Raw genomic sequence first — 17,330 nt, 5'->3', positions numbered from 1 at the left:
CACGGCACGGCGCGGCACGGCACGGCGCGGCACGGCACGGCTCGGCACGGCACGGCACGGCACGGCACGGCTCGGCACGCTGCAGCCGCACCAGCCTCTGCAGGGACACAGCGCGGAGCCAGTTTCAAATGTCCCCCGGTCGGCTGCACCTCGTCCTTGTCCCGTTCCTGGTGCGGCGCAGCCTGCAGACACCCGTGCTATTTTAGGGGTGTTTTTAAACAGGGAGGGTGTGGGTCTGGGCGGTGTTTGGAGCGAGGACGTCGCCTCCTGCTCGCCTGGCTCCAGCCGCCTGAGGTGTTTGCCTCTGCGGTAACGCTGATATCATTTGAGAGGAATGATTTGATTTGATTTGATCTGATCCAGGTTGTTCCTGCTTTGGAGGAACCTGCTCCCACACTGCCCGGGGTCAGAGACACTGTTTCAGCCCGTCACCCAGGTCCAGCTCCATCGTTTGCTCCTTTGGCTGCATCTCACCCCGCAGGAGCCCTGGAGCCGCTCACACGTGGGGCAAGAGCCAAAATGCTGCCAGTCCCTGGCCAGTGCCGGGGCCACCTGAGGCCACGAGCTCCGGCTTTGCTCTGGATAAACACGTCAGCCCGGAGATGAAAAGCTGCCCTTTGCTTTGCAGGAGTGAAGGCAACACAGCGCAAGCAAAGCAGAGGGGAGTGCTGCCCCTCTTTCCACCTTCTTGCCCCCCAGAAAGCTCTGGACATGGTGGGGACAGGCTGAGAGGGACCTGGGGACCCCAGGGCTGTGGGTGTGCGTCAGGCGCTGGTCCAGCTGGAGAGACCAGCCGGAGACGACGCCAAATATTTAATATAAAAATATCCCATCAGGACACACCGAGGGCCGTGCCAGAAGGACACGCGCAGGACCGGGCAGCGCTGCGTGCCCTGCATGCAGAGCAGGGGCTGGAGGGGCTGAGCCGGCCGGGGGTCACGAAGCCGGGCAGGGACCCGCTGGGTGACACGGAGCAGCACACGATGCCCCATCTGCTCCGCGGCTCGGCCTGCACTACTGCAGCCTCAGCGCTTTTCCCGGCCTGTTTGCAGCGCTCCTGCCCAAGCAGCAGCCGGCTCAGGCTGTCACCGGCGTCTTTTCCTGTCCCTGGCAAACGGGGTGACCGGCCACCACCCGCACGGCCGCGGGCTCGTCCCCTGCGCACCGGAAGGCCAACGCTGAATGCCCAAAACAGGTGACACCGGGCAGTGCCAAAGCGGCTGCAGCATCTCAGGTCCTTTCACCCCACAAGTGTCACCCAAGAAGCCTTGAGGTCCCACTTGTCCCGGTTTGAGCCCAGCAGTGCTCGTTCTTCAAGGAAACGTGACTGGGAGGGTTTCTCGGTGCTGGCTGATTCACAGCCGGGCTCGTGACAACCTTCATCGGCAACAGGGTGGCGAAGACAAGATTTCCTAGAGAGAGGAACCCAAGAGCTGAACCCGAACGCCCTGTTTCCAGAAACACCCGTCATGGGAAACAGGCGACCGCTCAGTAATTATTTTGGGACTGACAGTGCCCTGGTTATCAAGGTGTTGACTGTAGTTCAAGGGCGCTGTGAGAAAGCTAAACAGGAAGGCAAAGCTGATTGCTCAGGTGAGTCACCTCGGAGCAAATAACAGGGTTGGCTGGGGACAATCCGCGTCTTGTCCGGCCTTTGGGTGCTTCACCAGCCCCGTGGGCTCGTCCGGCCCAGACCCCGAGGACAAAGAGAAGCAGAAGAGAATCACAGAATCATTTTGGGTGGAAAAGCCCCTCAAGACCATCGAGTCCAACCGTTCCCCACCCCTGTCCCTGCCCCATGTCCTGAGAACCTCATGTCCGTCTGTCCAGCCCTCCAGGGATGGTGACTCCAGCACTGCCCTGGGCAGCCTGTTCCAATGCCCCACAGCCCTTTGGGGAAGAAATTGTTCCTAAATCCAACCTCAACCCCCCCTGAGTCAGTGGATTGTACTGGTTTGGACTGGTGGGTGCTCCTCTTGCTCTGGAGCCCCCGTCTCCAGAACACAGCTTGTGCTCACCTGGCTCAGCTACAAAACACAACTTACTGAAGCTTTAAAAGGATTTTAAGATCCTTGGTGGTTTGGGGGTGTTTTTTTAAAGCCGGTTGCCCCAGGGCGTGTGCCTGAGCCAGCAAGCTCCAGCAATTAGGGAGGAATGGAAGGGAGCTGTTTGGGGGTAATTACCGGTTGGTTAAGTCAATTCAATTCTCCTGCGGGTTTAATTCTGCCGGGTACCCCCTGTCGGGCTGCAAAAGAGTTCACGGTCATTTGCCTACAACAGTTTCAGATCCTTGCCAGGGGGTCTAGAAGTTTGGAAAGGATCTATTTATTCGAATAATTACTTTTCTTAAAAAGAAATCTCTAATCCTCTTGGTTAGGAGGTCTCAAAAATGCTTTGCCAAAGGTTTTCATTGTGCCCTGAGAGCCCAACCAGCTCCACTCCCCACGGTCAGTGCTCGGGAAACTCTGAGCTCCTGCATCCTCAGGAGAGATCCCTGCGGGAACGGAACGGGCGGCCAAGCGTCCGCTCACCCGAAACAGGCGGAACGGGGAACAACACTGACCAAAAAACGGGAAATCTCATTTTTGACCTTGATTTCGTGGCTGAGATCAGGATGTAAAATTCTAGTGTGTTCACTCACTGCCAAAAGCATATTTTGCTAAAGCTCTGAAATACAAAATAAAGCAATCACAACCTAAAATAAGTAAATAAAGAAGATACATCCTTGTGCAAACACTGAAGCTGCTTTAGAAGCAGTGGATAAACCACCGAGAGAAGGAAATGAGGATGTTAGGCTGGGCCTGGCTCTACCCGCTGACTCAGACCCTGCCTTAGGCACATCAGCTCGGGTCCATCTCCCGACATGCTGTAAACAGAATCAGGCACATTCCAGGGTCCGGCAGGTTTGTGCTGTGCTCAGCAGAGATAATGCGCCCTGCGAACGCTCAGCACCGCGCACGCTCCGGCAGGACCCGGGCAGGATGGAGAGCTGGGTGGGGAGAAATTTAGTGCAATATAACAAGGGCAAGTGTAGAGTCTTGAATCTGGGCAGGAACAACCCCAGGTTCCAGTATCAGTTGAGGAGCAGTGAAAAGGGACCTGGGGGTCCTGGGGACAGCAGGGTGACCATGAGCCAGCACTGGGCCCTTGTGGCCAGGAAGCCAATGGTACCTGGGGTGGGTTAGAAGGGGGTCAGAGAGGTTCTCCTGCCCCTCTGCTCTGCCCTTGAAAAAAAGGTTTAGTTCAGATACTATCAGGATATACTTGGGGAACATATCTATATATATATCTAAAATATATATATATATATACAGCCATACCACCCTGAGAATGCCCCATCTTGTCTGATCTGGGAAGCTAAGCAGGGTCGGGGCCGGTTAGTACTTGGATGGGAGACCAGCTTGGAATCCCAGGTGCTGTGGGCTGAGCCAGCACTGGGCCCTTGTGCCCAGGAAGCCAATGGTACCTGGGGTGGGTTAGAAGGGGGTGGTCCGTAGGTCAGAGAGGTTCTCCTGCCCCTCTGCTCTGCCCTGGGGAGACCACACCTGGAATCTTGTGTCCAGCTGTGGCCCCTCAGTTCCAGCAGGACAGGGAACTGCTGGAGAGGGTCCAGCGCAGCCACCAAGATGCTGGAGGGAGTGGAGCATCTCCCGTGTGAGGAAAGGCTGAGGGAGCTGGGAGGAGCTTGTTTGCATCAGTATCTTTAAAAAACAACGTCCTGATTCTCTTGTCTACCAAAACCAAATTGTTTCTGTGCTCTGGCTTCACTCGTGTGGCTGGGGAAGAAAATAGAGAATAGATCTCGTCGGATCCAGCCGGATGGGCCGTGGGAAGCGGGATGTAACCAAGTCACGGGGATCCTGGCAACAGGCTTGGTGGGGAGGATTGAGAGACAGAAACAAAAGTTGGAATGAAGCAAACAACAGAAAAACGGCGTCTCCGTCCCACACGCACCAGACCCACGGCACCAGACCCACGGCCGACGCTCCAACCAGGCAGGACATTAATCAGTTCCAGGCAGGGAAAGGTGCTTTGGTTGAGCAATTTTTCTCCTCTTTAAGGCAAACAGAAAGTACCAGACACAGCTGAGGAGTTTTTTTAAAACACTTTTACAGTTGTCAGAGTTTTGTACAAATCAAAGCGTCCCTTTTAAAATCTGCATTATTACAAACATACAAAGAACCAAGGTTATTACTACAAATCATCAGCTACTCAACCGCAGGATCGATTTATCACAAACCCCCCATAACAGTATATACAGGGCCTTCCTCCCTCTGGTTATTTCTGTATCTCGAGGGAAGTGAAAAAAGCAAAGCCCCCGTTTAAAAAACATCCCAGCGATGCGCATCGTTTTCTAAAAACGCGGGAAGTACAAAATCCGGTATTTTCCGGCCGTCGCACTCTGGCAAAGTGCAACTATTTTGTCTTTCTTGTTTTCACATCAGAAGTCTCTTTTAAAAACAAATAAAGGAAGAAGAGCGCACCCGGCAGCGCGTGATGCTGCAGCGGCTCCTTCCCCGGCGGAAGCCAACGCCAGCAAAAAAAGTGCCTTTGAGTTAAAGGAACGAAATAAAGGATGCAAAAGAAATAATAAATGACAATGTCTAGTTATAAGCTCAACAAAAGCCATGACAGAGCAGCCAGCCCCGCAGCAAAAGGACAATTCCTCTTCTCCATAACCCACCTTTGACTCTGCACTGAGGTTTCAGCTTCTGCTCCTCCGTCCTGATGGTCTCGGAGCCCTGAGATGTTTCTCCAGCCCTGGGTGGAACGCGGTGCTGGAGCCTGTGGTGCTTTTCCCACCTCCGCAGCGGCCAAGTGCTCTTTATCCCCCCCTGCGCCCCAAAAAGCTGGAGCCTGGGGAGCCGGCCTGGCTGGAAGGGCCCGTGGTCTCTGTGCTGTTTTGGAGAGGCACGTCCCTGGTGCAGGGAACTTCCGTAGCCCTTTTATTCTGCTGTTTGTTTTTTGTGGGGTTTTTTTAATCAGCAGTGAGAAATGTCCCTGGAGAGCCCCAAAAAACCACTCCCTGGCTTGGGGTGCTGCCTGAGTAAGCGCTTTCCCGGAGCCAAACTGGCTCCCGCGCCTGGAAGGGAATGGGGCAGGGAGAAGGGAGCTCGATCCAGGGATGATCCAAACCTTGAACTCTCCTCCTCTGAAGAAAAGGAGTAAGAGGCGCTTGATCACACCGAGCTGCAGAAGCCATCAATGTCCCAAAGGTCACCAAGTCACCGAAGGGGGGAAAATGGGGTGGGTTGGGGTCTGTATCATTACGTTCTTGCTCCCAATGCAAAAGCTCTCGTAATAAAACAAGAAAACACAAAATGAGGCAGTTCGGTTTGCCAAGCTGACATGGGAAAGAAGAAAAAAACCCACAAAACAAATCAAACCAAAATAAACTTCCAAGATAAATACACAGCCTCCATTTTGGAAGCATCTTCAAAAAGCTGGATCAACCGTTCTCAGCAGTGGCACAAACTTCCAGTAACATCTGTTGGGCTGGTGATTTATCGGTTTCCTTTTGAAGAGGGAAGAGTCCAGGGGAAAACAAAACTCAAGCTCCCACCACACGCAGCTCCTGTCTTATCTGCGTAACAACCGGCCATGGCTATTGCCTCCCAGCAGCCCGTCGGGAACCAGCGAGAAGTCTCTAATGCAGCAGGTTCCTGTTTGCTAATGAAAAGGGTTGGCAGTGGTAGCAACTGGTTAGGAAAAGAAAAATACATTTCATCCAAAAAACAGTACTTTGGGGGGGATTTTGGACGGCTGGGACCTCTCCCCGTGGATCAGATCAGTAATTCGAGAGAGATGGAAAGCAGACGCGCTCACGCCTGCTGTCAAAAGGCAACGCGCACCAGGCGTTTCCATCGGGTCCACGGCAGCGACAACGCGGAGGTTTTACGTCCAGCCATCGGGCAGGTCTCCCAGACTCCTTGGCCAGAGCTCCCATGTGGGGTTTGGTTTTAAGGGGAGGTGATCGCTCCTGACTTCTCAGGCTTTTTGCCCTTCGATAGGGCAGCTGCTTGCTTCAGGAGTTCCCTGTTCTTGGCCTGCAAACACAATGAAAATGGGTATTTAATGGCATGGATCGTTAGTCTTAGGAATCCTAGAATTGCCTGGACATGCAGACAAGAGGAGGAGGGTGATGCTGCACAGCACTGCAGCACAAGCTCAAGTCCAGCATCTCCTCTCTAACCACCTCAAAAAGGCTTTTCCCATCCCTCCCCTCGCATCCCCCCACTGTAAGCGAGAGGGGACAACGGCGTGACTCGTGTGAGCCCAGCCAAGGACACCCAAACGGCAGTGGGATGGGCTGCCCCCCTCCCCTCGCTCCAGCCACCGCGCAGAGCAAAACTCTGGTGACTCCAGGCCCCATCCCGACCCTTGGTTTGGCAGGTTGGGACCAGCTTCCCCTGCCCCCGCTTATTCCAAACCGCAGGGTGAAGCGGCTCACGGCTCTCCAGCTTCACCCTCGGTGTCTCCACATGCCACCAACATTTTACTGTAGGCTGTTTTCTCAGGGGCAACATAAGCCTTTTGTCTTATCCCCTGCCATTTCTCATGGCTAAGGCTTTAGATCATTATAAACCTCAGAGTAATTAAAGGGTGCAAAGTTCATTTCTGTGTCTGATTTCCGCGCTGGAACCAGGTCTCCTTTGACCCGATCTCTTGGGTGCCTCGGAGCGTGTTTATGCTGACAGTCTGCCCAGTGTTTCTGTGGCCGTGACGAGAATCCTGCTCCCTCCAGCTCAGGGATTTCTCTTTTTGCACTAGAGATACAGTGCTAGAGGAACTGTCAACTGTTCCTTAAGCTTTGTTCTCTCTGGTTACCAGTCACATCAATCACATTAAGAACAGTGCAGGGAACTGACAAAGGTTCTGCAGTCTGGAGAAACAGGTTCAAACCTGAATTTGGCAATAGGTGGAACGAGTGTGATGGTTTCTCTCTAGTCCACAGGGGACACAACACAGCACTTTACAATACAGTGAGTCTGAACCCAAGTAGAGAGCAGCAGGGAGGATATAAATAGGGGTTACGACGCACTGCAGATGGTCCAGAGCCAGGGAGCGGCTGTGGGACAGGGCTGGGATGTGTTAGCAGAGCTGTCTGTGCAGAAACTCATGGGCTGTTATGATCAGGGTGTCCTCAGTCACTCCTGGGTACAGCACAGCTCAGCAAATAAAAACAACAATGCTGTCACCTGTAACTGCTCCATGACCTCCTTGTGCGTCTTCTCCATCTGGTTCATCTTTGCCCTCATCTGTGACTCCTGGTATTGCAGGTCGGCTTTTAGCTCTGTGATCTGCAGAAAGGAACAAGTGAGCTGGAAGAAGAAACAAACACCTTCACCCCAGACGCACCCTGCCACAGAAAACGCTTTTGCAGAGATTGCGAGAGACTGGAGGAGCTCGGAAATGTGCTGGGGTGGGCAGGGGCAGCTCAGCAAGAGCAGAGCCGGTTCACAGAGCAGCACAGAGAAGCAGGAGCAGCCAGGGCTCTTTCTGCACAGAGCAGCATGTTTTTTCTCAGTCTTTCCCCCACATGGAGGTCTCTGGGACAGCAGTCAGGAAATGACCCTTTATGAAATGAAATCTCCTGGGTGGGTCCAGAAAATGTCTTCGACATTGGAAAGGAGGCAGCCTGGAAAGAGCCAGAAACTCTCTTGCTCGCTCCAAGATAAAAAGCCAGACTCCCCTGGAGTGTGGTCTGTGTGAACACGTCCGCACGCTGCGGGAGGAAGAAAGCCAAGGGCTGTACCTTCTTCTCCTTCTCCAAAATCATCTGATCTTTCTGGTGTAGCATCTTTTTTAAAGTCGCCACTTCCTCCTTCAGCTGCGCGATGATGACAAAGTGGTCAGTGCCAGGAGAGTCCAGGGCGAGGTCCGGAGAGAAACTGCAACAAAGAAGAGGGAAAGACTCATCACAACCCCTTCTCTTCATTGACACAGGGAAACTCCCACAGACGGCACTGGAAGGAAAATGGAAATCATTTAATGACACACATTGTGTCCTCCAAATTACAGAATCACTTTGGTTGGAAAAGACCCCCATCAAGTCCAACCGTTGCCCTACCCCTGGCACTGCCCCATGTCCTGAGAACCTCATGTCCGTCTGTCCAGCCCTCCAGGGATGGTGACTCCAGCACTGCCCTGGGCAGCCTGTTCCAATGCCCCACAGCCCTTTGGGGAAGAAATTGCTCCTAAATCCAACCTCAACCTCCCCTGGCGCAACTTGAGCCCGTTTCTTTGTGTCCCTGTCTCCCCTCAGCTCCTGTTCTCCAGCTGAACCCCCCAGGTCCCTCAGTCGCTCCCATCACACTTGTGCTCCAGCCCCTCACCCTTTCTTGGTGTAAGCTGCCCAAAACTGACCCCAGGGTTCGAGGTTCAGCCTCCCCAGTGCCCAGCACAGGGTGATGATCACTCCCTGGATGCAGGAGTTACCTGTATCCCTGCCCTGGCTGCCACATGGAATTTGGGAATTACATGGTATGACAGATAACAGAGATTACATGTGACATATCAAATTGTTTTATTGATTGATCAGCAGGGACATGGAACTTCTATGGGTGACCATCGACCAGTGTGTGCAGCAACCCTACAAACAGCTAAGGGTCCTTTTCCAAAGCCAGGAGTTGTGGACAGCAATCAGAATTCATGTAACCACTTGGGAACTCTCTTTGCTCAGTCCCTGGATGCCCAGCAACACTTTTCACTAAATGTAAACAAGCATTCTGGCAAGGAGGGAACATGAAAGAGAAACAACCTCCAAGTTAAACAAACATAACCAAGAGAGACAGTTCGGTCCTCAGCAGGGAAAAGGGGTGAAAAGACACACTGGACTTTTGTATTTTGATTCCACTATGACAGAGTTAATGTAGGAAGAAGCTTCATGACCACTCCAGAGCAAGGAAGACTCCAGGAAGACAGAGAAACAGCTGAGCACACCACTTGTACACCCCCAGGAACTCTAAACCCAAGCAACCAGCTGAAAACTAATCTGGATACGAGTCACTCCCCTGCACTGGTAATTCATAAATCTCCCTATGAGACACCCGGTGATCTGGGCAGCCACAAAGTGTTGTGCGCTACAGGAATATTTCAGTTCATAAGATACGACAAGCTGCAGCCACAGGCCCAGGGAGCTCACCTGATCTTCGCCTGCCTTCTGTTCCTTACCGCTGGAATGATAAGCCTGATTTTTATCTCTTGGTGCTAAAAGGGCAAGCACACTCCCAGCCGCACACACCTGAAGTTGCTGTATAAAACCTTAACAGTAATAACGCAACAAAGCTTCACCTAGAAGATTAGTTTGAGTCTGGCTGTTATCAGACAGCACTGCTGCTATGAACAGGTTTATATGAAGCCTGACTGTTTTTTAAAGCCTCCAGAGTAGGTTGACACAGGTCCTAAAGCCAGCATTTAGTTCTAAAGCCGGGATGTGGAGTGGACTGGGGTCAAATCACTGTCTCCCTCAAGTACATTCCCACCTCCGTACCGGCTGCTCCCCTCACACGGGGGTTTCCTCCTGGAAATAATCAATTTTCTATTTAAAAGCACAGTCTGAATTGATTGGACTCGTTAGCAAGGATGTGGCACAAGAAAAAGCTCTTTCTACCACTGCGCTGGGGTGGAAACTCAGCAGGAGCAGCTTCACAGATCTGAAAGTCACAGGACGGCACCAGGAGAAAGAGTTTGGCAAAGGAAAACTCAGCTCTGAGGGTCTGTAGCCCACAGGGGAAGAGTCTTACAGGGTTAAAGCCCACAGACAGCAGAGCCCACGCCACAGGACCCGCAGGTCTCTGGGGACAGCAGATCTAGCGCTGGGCTTGTCACGCTGGGCAGCTCTCGAGCGCAGGAGAGGTTCGTACACGCACACTACCACAGGATAACATCTCCGTTTTAAATCTGTTCCTGAGCAGTTTCCCCGAGTGGAGGCTGTGCAAGATGGTGGTGGGTGCTCTAGTACCTTGCTGTGTGCAGGCATGTTACTAACAGCAGCTTTAATTTCCCACTCAGTGCTTGGGAGAAGAGAAGGAAATAATACAAAAAATAGCCTCCACAGAGAAAAAAAGGCTTCTTCACTGATTCCCTCTGGCTAAAACCAACCTCTTGGTACACCACTCCTCTGTCCAGGCAAGCTTCACTCCTGCCGTATCCTGGCATGAGGACGAGTGCCAGGAGTTGCTCACATTACCCTGAGCAGGAAAAATTCCCTCCTTGGCAGCTCCTGCTGCAGAGCACGCTGCGGAGAAGGGAAGGTGACAGCCGGCCCTGCCACCCAGCGGGGAGAAGGGACAGACGGGCCACCAGCTGTCCCCAGAGCCGCTCGGAGCTTGGCAGAGCCGGTACAGACACCAGGGGCTTCGAGGGTGTTCTCCTGCCCCAGGGTCTGCACCCACAGTGGGGAACGGAGGGCTCAGGGTGCCCAGGCAACTCCAACAAACACACCTAATGAACCACCGTTATTATTCTACTCAAGAAACACAGCCACGTGTCTATTTAAGGCAGCTGCAGCTTGCCTTTTCCACAGCACGTTGCTGGAGCTCTTCAGGAGTTGCTAAAATTACCCACAGTCACTGGGATTCATCAAAAAAAAGCGCCCGTGGCGAGGACCACAGCCAGGCTGAGAATATCTGACACAAGAAGAAAACAAAGGCGTTTGATTTCTCTAATACCTGCTCCTGTTTTGCAAACAAATGGCTGAGCCACTGATGCCAGAACATGGGACTTTTTGCTTCCTGGATAATTTTCAAGCCAGCAGTGGTGTTGCAGTGAGTTGTCAGGTCTCAGCCCAGGCTTTAGCGAGCAGATAAAAATACGTGGTGGTGTCCTACAGCCCGGAGAGCAGCCTCAAAGTGAGCAGGAGCCTCGGCAGGGCTCAGCCACAGCTCCCAAGCCACAGTTAACCCTTAAGATTTTTACGCTTTTAACTGAAAACACTGTACAGACGATAAATGCTCTTTCAGAACACTCCGCCTTACGACATTATTTAAGTTCTATTTCCCATCGTTGCATTTCAGAAACATTGACATGGTGTCAATATAGGAGAGACGCAACTTGCGCTCTCAAAGGAAAGACGTTCAAGGTAGGTAGTGATTAATTAATACCAGTGGCTTTAACAGATCGTTTGGCACTAATGTGGCTACGCTCTGGTCCGTGCCCAAAATTCACTGCTGTTTGGGAAGAGAGGGAGAGTTTCCATGGGAGGGAGGGCAAGAGGGGAGAAAACAAGAGGTGATCTCACTTCAGGATGTCAGTGCCTTGAGAAACAGGACAATGGTGGGCACCGAGACTCTGTTGGGAAGCAGCCCACTGCGCCAACGTGGACGGGGCACTCTGGGCAGGGGGACAAAGCATCTCGGGAGAGGAAGGAACGCTGAGAATCAGAGAGGAAAGGCAGGAATGAAAATATGCATGTACAAGACGGTAAAAAAATAAAAATCCATCTCAATCTCCTGTTTCTGCTAGTGAATCCCACTCTGCTGCGCATGCAGCTGGCGTCAACATCATCCAGCACAATGTGTGACAGCGGGATGGGATTGGAAGGTTTGATTGTTTGGCCCTCCCCCAGAAGGCAGGAGGGGAAACGGGAGGTGGTACTGATCCTCTCCTCTGAGATCGTCTCCCTGCAGACCAGCCTGACAGCCCCAAAATCACCAACCCCACAGAGCTCGGCTCCCCAGCGCAGCCGACAGCCCCGTTCTGCCTCTAACTGCAGAGACAGGACAACGCTCATCTGGCTGTGGTTTTCTGAACTGTTGTGGAGCTCAGCCAACCGCATTTTCTATTCTAGTAGGTACAAGCACTAGGTATTCTGTTCCTCTTCAAACTGAGGTCTAAATGTCAAGTCACGCTGGCCTGCTGGGTTTTGGAAACCACTAATACAGCCCCTTGATGGCCCAAAGCCCGAGATCCCTGCTCTTGCGTACGAGCTTCCTGTGATTTGCAAACTCTGTCTTATATAAATGTAGCAAACACGACCGCCCACCCGCAATTTCCCTATGTAACAGGCTCACCTGTCACCGTTGGCAGAGATGGCATCGAACTTGGCTTTCTTCTTTGGGATTTCATTCTGAATAGAAGAGGTGGATAAGGTTTTCTGGCTAGAAAAATGAGGAAATCGTATGTCAGAACCTGAATGACTTGCAGTCTAAGACAGATAAATATTCCCACCCCCGCTGAATCTATTAAGACAAGATTTCCTAGCATGAGAATGATAAAAAAATTCATTCCCTGAAGAGTAGCTGGAGACCAAAAATAAACAGAAAACAACGTGTCAGTCAGATCAGTAGGTAGGTGAACAACTCACACTTAAAATCTACATTTCAATCATTAAATTTTACAAATGCAATTTAGCTTTAATTGTGTATGAGTTCAGTAAGTTGAATCACTAAGCAGCACTGTTGGACTACAAGCCTATGCCAGAACAGCGGGGTTTGCAAACTAGTAAAGCCTGACTTAGCCAGATTCTCCTGGACAACAAACAACTGCCAAAACCCAACACCAGCATATGGAGGCCCAGACAGAACCAGAGGAAACGGCCTCAAGTTGCGCCAGGGGAGGCTGAGGTTGGATTTAGGAACAATTTCTTGCCCAAAGGGCTGTGGGGCATTGGAACAGGCTGCCCAGGGCAGTGCTGGAGTCACCATCCCTGGAGGGTTGGACAGACGGACATGAGGTTCTCAGGACACGGGGCAGGGACAGGGGTGGGGGAACAGGTGGACTCGATGGTCTCGAGGGTTTTTTCCAACCAAAATGATTCTGTGATTCAAAAGTGGCTTTAGGAACTGCACCGAAGGAGCGTGGAGCAGCCAGGCACCCTGTTTGCTCATCCCGCGCACAGAGAAGCTCGTGCACGTTACCTGTTGTAGTGGCTGCCGCCGCTGAGCCTGCTGTACTGCTCCTTCTCCTGCAGGCTGGCCCGGGAGGAGCTGCTCAGGTGTTTGCACTGCTCTTTGGTCTTCTGCAGGACACGTTTGTAGGACAGCGTGCACAACCAGCACAGCAGCTTTCCATCCACCTGCAGGATGAGAAAGAGAGGAGAAAAAGTTTTGGTCTGGCTTCCTGCCCACAAGCCAAATACAGAGAAGAAGCACCTTCGGGCAAAGGAGCAGAGGAGCTTGGAGATTAAACAGCTCCAAAACACAGCTCTGACAACAAAGCTCAGCTCCAGAAAAATCCGTTATAACCGAGAGACACCCCATTTGGAAGCACTAGAGAATACGTGAAAGAGATGGACAATCGCTGTCATCAACTCTTTTACCTTTTTGGCCTCCTTTTACAGTGATACTGACCTTCTTTCTGTCATCCTTCCGGTCAAACGCACACTGCTGCTTGCACTGCTCGCAGGAGTGCGGAGGTCCGTACTTCTTTTCAGAGTTTGTGCAACGCTGGCACTTGTTTCCAATAAATGCTGCTATAATGTTGCAGTACTGGCAGGGTTTGGGCTTTAAGAAAGAAGAACAACTGATACAGCAGTGCCTTCTAATTACATTAATACATTACTCTGTCCCCTTCTCTCTTGCCATCGCTTCAAAACTTTTATTTCCCCATTTCAAGCTAATCATCATGCTGATCCAGGAACCATAATTACACTTGGACCCCTGGACTCCTGCTAAGTGTATTTATCTACAGCACCCAGACCATTTATCAAGTGCTATGAAATTTTTATAAAACGTATAACTCCGAAATAGAAACAATCAAAACCTCTTTTTTAGATTTTGGACAAGCAGGAAAGCAAGACTTATCACTGCTTCTGCAGCAATCTCAGTTTGTGTAAGCATGCTCTTGTTTCGACTGGATATCGAATAGGTCATTTCCTGGCCTAAAATGATGCAGAGCTGCTCTTTTCAGAACTAAGAGGAGAGAAAAGGTAAAACCTTCGTGCTTGAGCCCACATATTATTGATCAGTCATGCTATAACAACACAGCCAGCCCATAAACTGCCTTGGGATTGGGCAGGTTAAAGATAAAAACGATGAAAAGAGGCTGGTGAGAACGAGCCCCCTCACTTACTGTGCCATAGAGCTTCACGTTCTGAGCACACTTCTTGCATATCGTGTTGGTTTTGCTGTTCAAAAGAAGGAAAGATTGTTCTGTTTAACTTCCCCAAAGGAAATTCGGCCCCTGTGGTGAGGATCCCTGTCTCCCCCGGGCTGAATCTCGAGTGGTGAGGTTGTATTAATCCTCACTACAGACTCATAACAAAGGGCATTTTCTATCCCCATCTGGTTGAGGATAATTTACCAAAAAGTGGAATTACTGCAAAGTACCTTGTAATCAAGGCAAGTCAGGACAGAGATGTATTTGTTCAATAAACACAGGAAAAAACCCACACAATGCCTGCATGCAGCTACTGGGTTTTCCAATCCTTCCTCTGTCAGCTACGTAACTTGCAAAAATGCAAAAGCACAGCTGAAGGAAATACATAAGGAAATAATTTTTGGATACTAGAAATCAGAGAAGAGGAAAACTCATGGGAAGGTGCACCCAGATCCTTCACTGGAAGATGCATCTGAGCACTAACCAAAACTAAACCCCAAGAAAACGGTGCAAATTAAGGACACTTCAGAGGCACAGTGACTCGCCCAGCAGCCCTTTGAGGAAGGTCAGAGGTGCCCCAAGTCTTCCACAGCAACAATCTACAGGTTAAGCCCCAGTTAAAGGTGTGGAAACACTATGGTTCTGCGGGTGCATCTGTTCTAAAGACAACATCAGTCTCCCCAGTTCAGTGACATTTACCTTTCCTGCTGGAATTCAGTCCTGCAGTAAGTGCATTTAACAATGGGATGCGCAATCCGGCACTCCTGCAACAACAGAAGCGTTGGGTGAGATTCAGTGCTTCTTCCGCACACTTCTTCCCAAAATCCCGGGTCACCTGCTGACCTCTGCTCCCACTTCACCCGTCAAACTCAAACTATTTCCTCCCTGTACAGTCACGCTGCTCTTATGAGGGCTGAGAGCACAGGAAGGGTGACAGGGACGGCATGTGTCACAGGTGAGCCACAAGTAAACTTGAGATGTGTAACGAGGGTTTATTTGCACCCAACACCCACAGACAAGGGTCACGGTGGTTGGTCTCACCTCCCCGGGCAGGAACAGAAAGTCCTGCTGCAGTTATTGTCACCTCTGCCCTCCACCAGCCTCCTGTGCCCGTGGTGACAGTGGTCCTGCTCTCCTCTCCCCCCACGCCTCACAGGTTCCCCTGCGCCCACCTGCTTTGCCCCGTGTTTCTCAGCAATTCCGGGCTACTCCACATCCTGCCCCCCAGCCCTGATCTCATCCTTCCCCACTCAAACTGTCCCTCAAGACCCACCTTCCCCCTTCAAATACCATAAGGCTTCTCCCAAATGTCCCCAGACCCTCCCAAACACCCCAGGATCCCCCAGGCCTCTCGCTTGCTAACAGCCTCCCTCACAAACAGCCCTTCACTTGTCCTCAGTTCTCCCCCAATTCCCCCATGACTCCCTCTCCAACACCCTCCAAGTACCCCCAGCAACCCAAACTGCCTCAAGTGCCCTCAGGTGCCCCTGACAAACAGCCCCCCAAAGTGAGCCCTCATTACCACACACCTCCCCAGCAGCCCCCATGCCTCCAACCCCCCTCCCAAATGCTCCCAAGGCCCCAACCACAAAGCCTCTAACTACCCGCTCTGCAACCACAGATTGCCCCAAACCACCCCCCCCGAAAATCAGCCCCCTCGATTAGCCCCACATAACCACCCTGAGACCGCAGCCGCCCTAGATACCCTCAAGGCCTCCCTCACAAACAGCTCCCACTTACCCCAAATCGCCTCCAAATCACTCCTCACAAACCCCCCCTCACAAACCCCCACTCACAGAACCCCCACCCACAGAACCCTCTCACAAAGCCCTCCAGCGGCCCCTGCCCCCCCAAGCAGCTCCCTCACAGACATGCCCCCCGGTCCCCTTCCCCCAAGTCCCCTCACGGTCTCCCCGGGCTCCACCGGCTGCCCCGGACCTTGCAGAGCTGCTGGCCCTGGCTGAGCGCCTCGAAGGGGAAGCGCTGGTGGCACTTGGTGCAGGCGTAGAGCGCCGCCATCCCGCCGCCCCGCTGACAGGCGCAGCCCTGCCCGGCCCGGCTACCCGGCTCCGCCCTCCCGTCGCTCCTCCCCTACCATTGGCCAAGCATAGCATCACTCACCTCTCCGCCGCTTCTCATTGGCCTAAACGGCCGTCACTCCCGAGAGGGGGCGGAGCGGGTCCGCCCCCTCCCTCCGCGGGCGTTGGGGAAGCGTTAACGTCACGAGGGGAGCGCTGCGCGGTGACGCAACAGTCCCGCCCCGCCCGGCCCCGCCCCTCCGCGCGACGCGTCACGGGGCCACGCGCGGCTCCGGGCGGGTCGCGCGAGATGGCGCGCGTGGGTGGGGGCCCGGCCCACAAGGCCTTGCGGGAGGGACCCGGAAGTGGGTTGGGCTGTGCTGGGTTAGGCCGGGCCTGGGGAGAGGACCGAGCTGAGCCGAGCCGAGCCGAGCTGAGCTGAGCTGAGCTGAGCTGAGCCGAGCCGAGCCGGGGCTGAGGGAGTGGGCTGGGAAAAGGGGCTGAGCCAGGCCAGGCCAGGCTGGGGTTGGTGGAAAGAGCTGACCTGCGCAGGGGAAAGGGGCCGAGCTGATGAAGGTGCTGGAGGGAGTGGAGCATCTCCCGTGTGAGGAAAGGCTGAGGGAGCTGGGGCTCTGGAGCTGGACAAGAGCAGACTGAGGGGGGACTCATTCCTGGGGATCAGTATGGAAAGGGGAGTGTCAGGAGGATGGAGCCAGGCTCTTCTGGTGACAACCAGTGACAGGACAAGGGGCAATGGGTGCAAACTGGAACACAGGAGGTTCCACTTAAATATGAGAAGCAACTTGTTGGGGGTGAGGGTGGCAGAGCCTGGCCCAGGCTGCCCAGGGGGTTGTGGAGTCTCCTTCTGTGCAGACATTCCAACCCGCCTGGACACCTTCCTGTGTAACCTCATCTGGGTGTTCCTGCTCCATGGGGGGATTGCACTGGATGAGCTTTCCAGGCCCTTCAACCCCTCACATTCTGGGGTTCTGTGAAAGGCCGAGCTGGGCCGGGCCAGGGGAGGGTTTGGGAGGGGGGGCAGGGCTGAAACAAGGTGGATCTGCAGCCGGTGTGTGTGAGGGGGTTGAGGGAAAGAGAATTGGAGGAAAAGTGAGAACGGCGTAGGAAGTGGCGTCTGCAGCGAAAGGAAAAGCTCCCGGTGCACTCGCTTCCCTCTCCGCAGCAGCTGCGGTCGCTGGGCGGACCCGCGGGTCAGGGCAGCGCTGCAGCTCCGGGCGCTGGGAAGGTGTTTCCTCCGTTCCATCGCAGGGA

General features: G+C 53.0%; 1 protein-coding gene and 1 pseudogene across 2 annotated transcripts; one reads left to right on the top strand and one right to left on the bottom strand.

Annotated features, from left to right (window-relative positions):
* Positions 1 to 3,306: 3,306 nt before the first annotated feature.
* On the top strand, positions 3,307 to 3,425 carry LOC135576441 (5S ribosomal RNA; annotated as a pseudogene).
* Positions 3,426 to 4,028: 603 nt separating this feature from the next.
* Positions 4,029 to 16,169, bottom strand: FAM76A (family with sequence similarity 76 member A). 2 transcript variants are annotated; one of them, XM_065041544.1, is made up of 10 exons: positions 15,979 to 16,117; positions 14,740 to 14,804; positions 14,014 to 14,068; positions 13,293 to 13,445; positions 12,861 to 13,018; positions 12,015 to 12,101; positions 11,243 to 11,374; positions 7,757 to 7,892; positions 7,200 to 7,301; positions 4,029 to 6,047 (listed from the first exon to the last, which is right to left on the bottom strand). In XM_065041544.1, the coding sequence occupies exons 1-10, from the start codon at positions 16,057 to 16,059 to the stop codon at positions 5,961 to 5,963; spliced, it is 1,056 nt and encodes a 351-aa protein (XP_064897616.1). In that variant the 5' UTR covers positions 16,060 to 16,117; the 3' UTR covers positions 4,029 to 5,960. The 2 variants fall into 2 exon arrangements, with proteins under 2 accessions (XP_064897616.1, XP_064897617.1); XM_065041545.1 differs by lacking the exon at positions 11,243 to 11,374 and having other exon boundaries at positions 15,979 to 16,169.
* Positions 16,170 to 17,330: the final 1,161 nt, after the last annotated feature.

The sequence above is a fragment of the Columba livia genome, chromosome 26 (genome assembly GCF_036013475.1).
Source record: "Columba livia isolate bColLiv1 breed racing homer chromosome 26, bColLiv1.pat.W.v2, whole genome shotgun sequence".
Classification (NCBI taxonomy): domain Eukaryota; kingdom Metazoa; phylum Chordata; class Aves; order Columbiformes; family Columbidae; genus Columba; species Columba livia.
Note: the sequence above shows the minus strand (reverse complement) of the source record. Positions and strands in the feature narration are given on the sequence as shown.

Bases quoted from the DNA above. Each gene is read 5' to 3' on its own strand.
- FAM76A (XM_065041544.1), bottom strand. From the start codon at position 16,059: ATGGCGGCGCTCTACGCCTGCACCAAGTGCCACCAGCGCTTCCCCTTC. The intron at 12,102-12,860 runs GTAACGTGCACG...TCATTTTTCTAG, and splicing joins GGCGGCAGCCACTACAACAG to CCAGAAAACCTTATCCACCT. The intron at 6,048-7,199 runs GTGACAGCATTG...TTGTGTTTGCAG, and splicing joins AGGTCATGGAGCAGTTACAG to GCCAAGAACAGGGAACTCCT.